The sequence below is a fragment of the Panicum virgatum genome, chromosome 7N (assembly GCF_016808335.1).
Source record: "Panicum virgatum strain AP13 chromosome 7N, P.virgatum_v5, whole genome shotgun sequence".
Classification (NCBI taxonomy): domain Eukaryota; kingdom Viridiplantae; phylum Streptophyta; class Magnoliopsida; order Poales; family Poaceae; genus Panicum; species Panicum virgatum.
In genome coordinates, this window is record NC_053151.1 from 46,693,483 (window position 1) to 46,704,790 (window position 11,308).

General features: G+C 43.9%; 1 protein-coding gene across 1 annotated transcript; it reads left to right on the top strand.

Annotated features, from left to right (window-relative positions):
• The first annotated feature begins 546 nt into the window (after positions 1-546).
• LOC120682923 (anthocyanidin reductase ((2S)-flavan-3-ol-forming)-like) lies at positions 547-2,345 on the top strand. Its single transcript, XM_039964936.1, has 5 exons — positions 547-828; positions 945-1,111; positions 1,205-1,405; positions 1,497-1,873; positions 1,967-2,345. Exons 1-5 carry the CDS (start codon positions 696-698, stop codon positions 2,115-2,117), a joined length of 1,029 nt encoding a protein of 342 aa, XP_039820870.1. The 5' UTR covers positions 547-695; the 3' UTR covers positions 2,118-2,345.
• Positions 2,346-11,308: the final 8,963 nt, after the last annotated feature.

The window sequence follows — 11,308 nt, forward strand, 5'->3', positions numbered from 1 at the left end:
ACTGAGCAAGAGGACAGTCAAAGTCTCCAGTTGTCCACGACGCTTGGAACAAAAAAAAAGAAAACTAATCCTGCACCAGCTGCCAGAAAGAGATTTTTCAATGTTCATGGTTAATTTAGTGGACGAAAGAACCATTATCCCGTTCATAACCCCTCCTGTACTAGCGGTTAAGGACAGGTAGTACATTCGTTCTTAAATGCCCACGAGATCGTTGAGCTCGTGTTGAACCTACTGATGGGAACTGATCGGCAACCACCGATTGGTGCATCGTTTTCCTAGGCCAATTCTGCATTGTCTTTTGACCCTTGAAAAAAAAACCCTGCGTGTTTTTCATGGAACAGTGGCTCATTTCATCTCTTACATACCGAACGTCGTCGTCGACGTTTCAGTTCTCACTCACCGGCTCACCGTACGTGTCACGTGGCTGCTGGCTGGGACCCATCTTGTGGTGTGGGGCACGTTGCCTTTTGACTAGCCGCAACTGCAATGGTGAGACAGCCGAGAGCGATATCGACTATCGAGCTCGCGGCTACAGCAGCTTGCACGCGCCTTAAAGGCACGTTCGTCAGCCAGTGCAGCAGACATCCACCACCTCAGGAGCCACACCACTCTCTACCTGAGCGCTCGAATCCTATCGAGCCGAGAGAGCCAAGCAGCCCTCGTCGTGCTCGCCTTGCCTTGCCAATAGATAGATAATGGCGGCCGCGGCAGGCGACGAGAGGAAGAAGACGGCGTGCGTGACCGGGGGGAACGGGTACATCGCGTCGTTGCTCATCAAGATGCTGCTGGAGAAGGGATACGTCGTCAAGACGACGGTCAGGCACCCCGGTTAGGTTCCTGATCGATCCGAGCCTAAATAATCCCTCTCCTCCTTGGTTCAGTGTTCTACTTATTTCCTGAAGAAGGGATTCTCAAGTCTGATGAATGGTCGTACCGCGTCCCAGAGGACAAGGAGGCCAACTCCCACCTCGAGGACCTCAAGAAGCTCGGCACACTGGAGGTGTTCCGCGCCGACCTGGCCGAGGAAGGCAGCTACGACGCCGCCGTCGCCGGCTGCGACTACGCCTTCCTCCTCGCCGCCCCGGTCAACTACACGTCCAAGAATCCCGAGGTGCGCGGACGCCGCCGTCGCTCGTGACGCTTTTAATTACGTCATGTCATGGAGAAGAAGAAATTATTCTCAATCAATTATTGTGGCACGCAGAAAGAGCTGATCGAGCTCGGTGTCCAAGGCACGCTCAACGTCCTGCGGTCCTGCGTCAAGGCCGGCACGGTGAAGCGCGTGATCCTGACCTCCTCGACGGCGGCGGTCTCCAGCAAGCCGCTGGAAGGCGACGGGCACGTGCTGGACGAGGAGTCCTTCTCCGACGTCGAGTACCTCTCCGCCAAAAGGACTGGCCTCTGGGTACGCACGCGCGCAGTTGTTCATCGTCACTTCGATCTGAAAACCGCCCTGAATTGAATGTTCCGTACATTTGCTGATCGATGATGGGCAGGCGTACCCGGTGTCCAAGGTGCTCCTGGAGAAGGCGGCGACCAGGTTCGCGGCGGAGCACGGCATCAGCCTGGTGACCCTGTGCCCGTCCGTCACCGTCGGCGAGGCGCCCGACCGGCAGGTGTACACCACCGTCCCCGCCATCCTCTCCCTGCTGTCCGGCGACGAGGCGGAGCTGAAGGTGCTCAAGGGCATCGAGAGGGCCTCAGGCTCGGTGCCGCTCGTGCACGTGCGCGACGTCTGCCGCGCCGAGATCTTCGCCGCCGAGGCGGAGGCCGTCGCCGGCAGGTACATCTGCAACGGCCTCGACACGACCATCCTCGAGATGGCCCGCTTCCTGGCGGCCAAGTACCCGCAGTACAACGTGAACACGGACATGTAAGGGCAAGGCTCGACCGATCGATCGATCGGTCTCTTTGAGTTCCGGCCGCAGTTTATTTTTCTTTAAATTTGGCCTAAACATCCCTGCAGCTCCGGCGACCTCCTGGCGAAGCCGGTAGCGCTGCTGCCGTCGACGAAGCTGGAGAAGGCGGGGTTCGAGTTCAAGTTCAGGACGCTGGAGCACATCTACGACGACATGGTGGAGTACGGCAAGGCCCTTGGGATCCTGCCCAACTCATGAGAGTGTTAGGTGTGCTGCGCCGTCCGTGTGTGCTTGGGTCGGCGATCTAGCAGTACCCACCGCAAAATAAGTCCGTGTCCGTGCTTTTTGTCACGTCAGGACGCAAAATAATTGCGGGTGGCTTGAGTGTATCTCTTCTTTCTATCTTTTTTTTTTTGCCCTTTTTGAGACGAAGTTTGAATGTTAGCTCGTGTGTTCCCTTTGAGATGTGAGATCGATTAAGAACTACTCACTCCGTTCCAAAAAAAAGTCATTTTAAAGTTCAAAATTTGTCCCAAAAAATAAACCATTTTTTGACACGAGGATAACTCCATTTCCTTTACAAAACGGAAATACCATAGTTCACAAATGACCAGAAACGTTCGGAGAACGAAAGAAAAAGGGGAACGGAAATAGTCTGAAGGAGGAAGAGGACTGACATTCAATCATGCGCCTCCCTGCTACCGATCACAAGAACCTAGGATTCCTAGGAAACGTCCTCGCGGCAAAAGAGACCAAACATTCAGCGTGAAAAACAATCATCTTATCCTATTTAGTATTTACAAAGTGCAAATACATGCAAGAATCAATTAGTGTCAAATATAGATAATTAATATGGGCAAACGTGATCATTTTACCTTCTTGTTAATTTGTACTAGAATTTCTAGAATGACTTATTTTTTGGGACGGATGGAGTAGAACTTGAATAAAAATTCAGAGAAAAAAACATTAATTGGTTTTAGAAAGACAAAAAAAAGCATTAATTGTCTGTCGGAGAAAAGATCAATCTTGTTCCAATCACATTACTTGGCATGATGCTACGTGCAAATATCTGTGCTAAGCTTCTGGAAAAGAAAATGCTGGCTACGTATATAGCTGGCATTTTAGCGGCACCCGAATTCAAGCCTTTTATGAAGAACGAGGCGCATAATCATCTGTCCTTCTCGGCGAGTCGCAGGTAGCAGCAGCAGTTTGCCGGCCGGGGGACAGACTGACTAGTCATTCAGAAAGACGTGTCCACGCATGTGACACTGACAGAAAGCAAGCATGCAGCTAAATAAAATACTTGTGAGAAGAATGCAAAAGCGATGCGCGCGATCCACACACATGCGACAGAAAAGGTGCAGTGCAGTGGAATCGATCGGTTCGGCCCCGCACTGACGAGGGACGACGGAGACGGACGTAGGGGTGGGCAAAATATAACCGAAACCGATTAACCGAACCGAACCGAACTGCTTTAACCGTAAAAGTCGGTTAATTCGGTTAATGGTTAATTTTGCGGTTAAATTTTTTGAGATATTCTTTAACCGCATATTATTTCGGTTTTGATGTGTCACTAACCGATTTAACCGAATTAACCGATTTAGCAAGTTGAGTGTAATATGTATTTATCTTATGTCTTAAATATATGTATAATCATGTGAGATATCAAGAATTCTTGGTTTTCATAATTAAGATATCTAAGTGAGGCTACATTAATTGTTTTTCTAGCTTTCTAAGCTTATTTTAGTGGCCAATAGCTTGTAGTTGATGTCATAATTTCATTCTAATTTGCTTGTTATTTATGTATTGTATACATTACGGTTAACCGCAAAACCAAACCGATTTAACCGCAACCGAATTTACGCGGTTAAAAGATTTCTGGCTACAATTTCGGTTAAGAGTTTGTCATAACCGAAATATTTCAAAACCGAATTAACCGAACCGATTTAACCGCACTAACCGAATGCCCAGCCCTAGACGGACGGACACAATGAGCGCGCGTGTGTACTACCTGCACAGCGCACTCAGCTCCCCTCATCCTGTGCGGTGGCAGCGACATGCCCCGATTGGAGCTTGTGGCCCGGAGTGCCGACTGCCGAGAGAAAGCAAGTAGCCGCCGCGGCAGCAAGAGATCTGCTGCCGGCGCGCCGGTCTGCCACTCGTTTTACTCCCTTCGTATCCTAAAAATAAAAATGAAGGTCGTTCTAAGTTTGTCTTAAATTAAATATCTTAAATTTTGATTATAAATAAACTGTTTTAGATTTAATTTACAAATATATAAGCAATGTAATTAGATTCATCTTGAAATATAATTTTGTAAAAATATATTGACTATATTTATAATTTTTTTAAGCAAAATAAAAATGGTCAGAGTTGTTTTTGAAGACCGTGTTGATATACAATATGGAGGGACTACTAAATCGGGCGCTCTCCAACCGTAGAACCAACATCTAGCGTTCTCTCGAATAAACTAAGCACTACCACTTGGGTGTTAGGGCAGCTTAAGTGTGGCTTTTTGAGGGTGCTAAAGGAATTTTTTTAGACTTGCACCCTGACCAAATAGTGGAGAGGAGATGTGCTAGTCAAACTCTAGGTAGAGGTATAGATGGTCGTTAGAGCCGCCCGGCCCGGCCTGATTACTTATTTGTGCCGGACCAGGCTAGCCCACGTGCCGAGGTCTCGGCCCATGCACGTTACGAAGATCTATTATCCGTACTATGTTGTGTGTGTCGTGCCAGCCCGTTAGCCCATGTAGCCATTAATTCCTTCTTTAATCTAGAATTATCTCAAAAATTAAAATTTGAAAAAAAATTATTGAAATCTTAACACATTCTCAAATGCAAACAGTTTCATTCACACATACACATTCAAACATACATATATACATAGACGTGCCTGGTGGGGCTGAGGCTTATTCGTGCTGGGCCGGAACATGTGCAGAGGCGTCAACCCATTCACAGCACGAGGCCCATGTCGGGCCGGTCCGAGCCCGATTAACTTTGTGCCGGACCATGCCCACGTCTAGCTAAAAGGTCGGGTCGTGGGCTCACCCACAGGGCCAGGATGGATGGAAAACTATATAAATAGAGGTCCTGCTTTTGCACTCGTTTCAATATTAAACTACTATTCTTCAACAGTGCCTCAACAAGGAATAATGCATTTATTACATGACTGTTGGAGAGGGGATGTAGCCGTTGCACAAGACTATTTATGTTTCTAGGAATAGCGGCCCCGCATCTCACATTTGACCTAGCTACCACAAACACAAGAAAAATTACAGGAAAAAAACTACCATGGATTGTACGCCTAGCTTCAATCCTTCAAATCCCTCACCTCCACAGTAGTCAAAACACACCAAGGAACCCACCATCACAGTCTGCTACCAACTTTCCACCTCAATTCAACCAAAAATTCCAATCCCCGTATTGCACCCTCCAAATTTCAACCCTTTTACCCTTATATATGGCTTCCCTCCAAAAATTTCAACCCTTTCAATCTAGGCAATCCATATGAAGGCAACTTCAACCTTTCTCCCAATGGAGTGTTTGGAAGAGGAGCGTTGAAGGTGTTCAATCCTCATCACCAATTGAGTCAATGCCTTTTGTTCTTGGAGCAGGCAGTTCCAGTCCAGCATCTCCAGTGTCTGCAGTAGCACAAGTGAATGGATCTTTCATCAATCATGAGTGGAGTGACAATAGTGAAGGCAAAGGAAAGAAAGGAGGGGTATGAATTGGAATAAAGAAGAAAATTTGAAGCTAATCAGTTCATGGCTACATCATTCCAATGATTCAGTTAAGAGGAATTCACAGAAAGGTGAAAATTTCTGGAAGAGATAGTGGCAGAATTCAATAGCAATGTCCTTGAATATCGAAGAAGAAAAATTCCACAATGCAAGACCCACCGGACAAAGACCAACAAGTTTGTGGTTCATTTTAATGGGTGTTAGGTCAGAATGATGAGGGCTCGTGCTAGTGGAGAATCTGATGATCAAGATAGCACATGCAGTTTATAAACAGAAATCAATAACCATTCACATTGGATTATATTACTTGTGGAGAGCGGTGAAGGATCAACAGAAATGGACAAAAAGAGAAGAGAACCAAGAGATAACCTCAAGCAAGAGATTGAAGAACAATGCATCAGGGGCTTACACATCTTCCAATCAACAGAACGAGGAGGCAAGCCCAAGTGAGAACCCTCGACCAAAAGGTCAGAAGCAGGCAAAAGCTAGACTGAAAGGCAAAGAGAAGAAGCATATATCATATTTGACTTTAGAAAGCCTCAAAACTGAGAAGATGAAACTGTATCATGAAGCAACGCAAGTGAAGGCAAAAACGATGGCAAAAGCAACAGAAGGTACAGAAAGAAGGCAAAGGTTGATCTCTTGAACAAGTACCTGGACCTGACAGCAGTGGACACCACAGGGTTCAGCGATGCACAAATCAGACGCCATGAGATAGCACTTGGTTATTTACAAAGGCAACTCAGCGATAAGAATTAGAGAAGTGGTGCCCCCTGCGTAACAATTTAGCATGTATTAGTTGTACTTGTTAGATATTCTAGGATCTCTAGATCAAAAGGAACCACAAGAATGTCATGAGATGCACATACCTTGGTCACTAGGACCTCCCATCACTTGCCTCTGTGTGTATGTTCTTAGTGTGTGTGTGTGTGTGTGTGTGTGTGTGTGTGTGTGTCGGTTTTTGTTCCCCGGTGTTGGCAACGGGAAGGTGATCAATACCTTTGCACGGGTTTCTTACCCCATTATTTATACCCGTTGCACACCGGGGGGAACCGCCATGGTTTGGGTCGGTTGCCGTCCCTGATCAGGACGGCACGGGAACGTTCGTTCCAGTTCTTTGTTTTTCTTTCATTAATTCATCTTATCACTTTACTGTTCATTCATTCAATGAGCTTATTGTTTAAGCTCACAGATCATCATCCCAACATTCTCCCCCTTGATCGTAGGACTTAAACTTATAAGTTTATTTCTTAATAAAATAGCACATCAAGACAAAAGGATTACAATGGCTAATAACATGCACCACTGAACCCAGTGACTATAACATACCACTTTATTTTGAAACAAACTTCTTTAACTTAGGAGCTCCATGAACTTATTACATCAGACTTATACAAACTTACAGACCCACTCTTTGACAGACAGTACACCAAGACACTAAGTTACAATAGTCAATTAAGTACTACTGAACTAAGTGACTATGGTTCCTGAACGATATCAGAGAAAGTCCACATTAGGATTTTGGGGAGACGATGTCACATTGGTCCCAACTAATCCAGGATCAAGGGCTTATCTACCAGACCCATACCGGTAACGTGATCTTTGAATACACTGGGTGGTAGGCCCTTTGTGAGTGGATCCGCCAACATAGACTTAGTGTTTATATATTTAATACTTATTGTCTGATCCTGGATCCCTTCTTTCACTACATGGTACTTAATGTCAATGTGCTTGGCTCCACTCATTGACTTGTTGTTACTCGAATAGATTACTGCTGGTTGATTATCGCAGTATAACGTGAGTGGCTTTGAAATGCTGTCAACCACTCTAAGTCCCGGGATAAAGTTCTTCAGCCTTACTGCCTGCCCGGTAGCCTCATAACATACCACATATTCAGCCTGCATTGTCGACGATGCAGTAACACTTTGTTTGGAGCTTTTCCACGATATAGCTCCTCCTGCGAGTGTGAAGATATAACCTGACGTGGATTTCTTAGTGTCAACACATCCCGCAAAATTAGCGTCTGAGTAACCTATGACTTCAAAGTTATCAGACTTCTTATATGTGAGCATGAGATCTTTAGTGCCTTGCAAATAGCGAAAGGTCTTTTTGGCTAACTTCCAGTGTTCTGGTCCTGGATTTGACTGAAATCTGCCAAGCATCTCGGTCACGAATGTCAAATTAGGGCGAGTGCACACTTGTGCATACATTATGCTTCTGACAGCCGAAGCATATGGTATTGACTTCATCTACGCAGCTTCATACTCATTCTTTGGACATTGGAATTTTCCAAACTTATCGTCCTTAACTATAGGAGCAGGCGAGGCTGAACACTTATGCATATTGTACTTTTTTAGCACCTTTTCTATATATGTCTTCTGAGATAGCCCCAAGATCCCTTTGGATCTATTTCGGTGAATTTCTATGCCCAGAACATAAGTGGCTTCACCGAGATCTTTCATTTCAAACTTAGAGGTAAGGAACCTCTTTGTTTAAAGCAGTAGATTCTTATCACTACTGGCCAAGAGTATATCATCAACATATAATATCAGGAAGATGAATTTACTCCCCTTAAACTTAACATAAATGCAGTTATCCTTTTTATTCTCTTCAAAACCAAATTCTCTGATAATTTGATCAAACTTAAGATACCACTGTCTTGATGGTTGTTTCAGTCCATAAATGGATTTCTTCAAATGACATCCCAAATGTTCCTTTTCTTCCACAACAAAACCCTCAGGTTGAGCCATGTAAACATCCTCATACAAATCACCATTCAGGAATGCCGTTTTAACATCCATTTGATGCAATTCCAAATCATAATGAGCCACAAGTGCCATAACAATTCTGAATGAGTCTTTAGAAGAAACAGGGGAGAAGGTTTCATTGTAATCAATGCCTTCTCTCTGTCTAAAACCTTTTGCCACGAGTCTTGCTTTGAACCTTTCGATGTTACCCTTGGAGTCACGTTTAGTTTTGTAGACCCATTTGCAGCCTACTATTTTAGCTCCTTTAGGGATTTCTACTAAGTCCCATACTTCATTAGCATTCATAGATTCTATTTCATCTTTCATAGCATCAAGCCATTCAGATGAATGTTCATTATTCATGGCCTCCTTAAATGATGTGGGATCATCGTCCAACATTAGCTCATTCATATCTTCACTCATATAAGTGACATAATCACTAGGAATAGCTGATCTTCTCTCTCGTTCTGACCTTCTGAGTGGTTGCTCCTTATTTTGCTCATTCATCACAAATGGAGGTTGTTGAACATGCTCATTAGGCTCATCATTAGGTGCAATACTTGAAGTAGTTGCAGGAGGTTCAACAGGTGTTGTATCAATAGTCCTTTGGACTTGAGGTGCAACATCAGCATGCACAGGGAAGATAGGATTCTGAACTATAGGTGTTGGGACATATTCCCGTTTCTCCTCTAGATTAATTTCCCTGGGAGTCATGCTCCCCCTGATCACTTCATCTTTCAAGAACACTGCGTGTCTTGTTTCAGCAAACTTATTAAACTGATTTGGGCAATAAAACCGATATGCCTTCGACTTATCAGGATAAACAATAAAATGACAACTAATTGTCTTGGGGTCTAACTTTCCCATATTTGGATTGAAAACTCGAGCTTCATCAGGGCAGCCCCACACATATAAATAATTTAGAGTTGGTTTCTTCCCAATCCATAATTCAAAAGGTGTCTTAGGAACTGATTTGCTGGGAACTCTATTAAGAATGTGTGCAGCTGTCTTTAGAGCTTCCATCCACAAATTTACAGGCAAAGTGGAGTGACTCAACATACTTCGTACCATATCCATTAGAGTGCGATTATGCCTTTCCGCCACTCCATTTTGCTGAGGTTCGCCCGGTGCAGAGTACTGGGCTTTTATACCATTTTCCTCCAAAAACCTTGCAAAAGGTCCAGGAGTTTGGCCATAAGGTGTATGCCTTCCATAGTATTCACCACCACGGTCAGACCTTACAATTTTGATCTTCCGATCATGTTGATTCTCAGCTTCTGCTTTGAAAATTTTAAATTTATCTAATGCCTCGGATCTTTCTTTGATTGGATAAATATATCCATAGCGAGAGTAGTCATCGGTGAAGGTGATGAAAGAATCAAAACCATCCACTGATTTTACATTAAAAGGACCACAAATATCAGTGTGGATTATTTCCAAAACTCCCGTACTTCGATTTGCACCTTTCTTGATTTTCTTTGCATATTTTCCTTTGATGCAATCAATGCAATGTTCAACATTTGCATTCAAGAAATTCAAAGGATGGAGGATATTTTCTTTAATGAGACTCTCAATTCTCCCCCTCGAAATATGGCCTAAGCGACAGTGCCATAATTTCGAAGAAGTCTCATTATTATCGTATTTTCATTTGGTACTGACGTTTGCATTTGAGGAGGAATCAACATGATAAGTGGTGTCACAAGGATATTTTATAAAGTTGTTCCCGTCTAATGGCGAGACCAACATTTTTATTACCGCACATAATTATACATCTATGGTCTCCAAAAGTATAACGATAACCATCATCATCCAAACATGAGGCAGAGACTAAGTTTCTTTTCATAGAGGGTACATAAAGAACGTCATTTAGCTGAAGTCTAAAGCCAGTATGAAGAGTAAGAGTGAAGTCTCCAATGGCCTTGATTTCGGCTTCAACTCCATTAGCAACTCTAATTCTTCTTTCCCCTCTTCTTAGGGTCCTCCTCGTAGCGAATTCCTATAAAGAGTTTGCAACATGAATTGTTGCACCTGAGTCAATCCACCAAGAATCGGTGGCATAATCAATATACAGAGATTCATCAACAAAAGTTATAACATCAGTACCTTTCTTATTGAGCCATCTCATAAAGCCAATGTAGTCCTTCTGGCGGTGTCCATTTTTTCCACAAAAATGGCACCCTTCGGGATCTTTTCCTTTATCCTCTGCACTGGAGCCACCTGCTGGCTTATTCTGCTGGCCTTGCTTAGAAGATTGCCCCTTTTCTTTGAATTGACCAGGCTTAGGCTTCAAGTATTTCTTCTTAAATTTCTTATACCTTTTCTTTTCAGAATGCTTGAATTGATTAGCATGATCAATCCTTTCTGCCTTAAGTCTTTCTTCTTCTTGCACACACATGGCAATCAACTCATCAATGCCCCACTTTATTTTCATAGAATTGTAGTTGATCACAAAAGGAGAGAACTCTTGGGGCAGTGATGACATAATGAAATGGACAAGAAAACCATCTGAGATTTCCATCTCCATCGACTTAAGTTTTGAAGCCATGTGACATTTTTTCATTATATGCTCCCTCAAACTTCCAGTGGCGTCATATCTCTCTCCAACCAACCTTTTGATAAGGGTGGTGACATAAGCTTTAGAGGAGCCCTTGAATTGCTCCTCAATCTTAGCAAGATATTCTCTGGCAGTCTGAGTATCTGAGATTGCATCCCTTATGGAGTCAGTGATGGAGCTTCTGATGATCATAAGGCATTTTCGATTTGAAATATCCCATTTTACCTTTGCTTCATCATAGTCCTTCTTAAGAGCTTCATAATTTTCATTTTCCGGTTTAGGCTCAACCGGAGCATCATTAAGGAGGGCAAAATCAATATCCAGCAGAGCTAGAGTGATCTCCAGCTTTGGCCAAATTCAAATCAGCTTTTGCCAGAAATGAATAAGAGCAATAAAATTTTGTGAA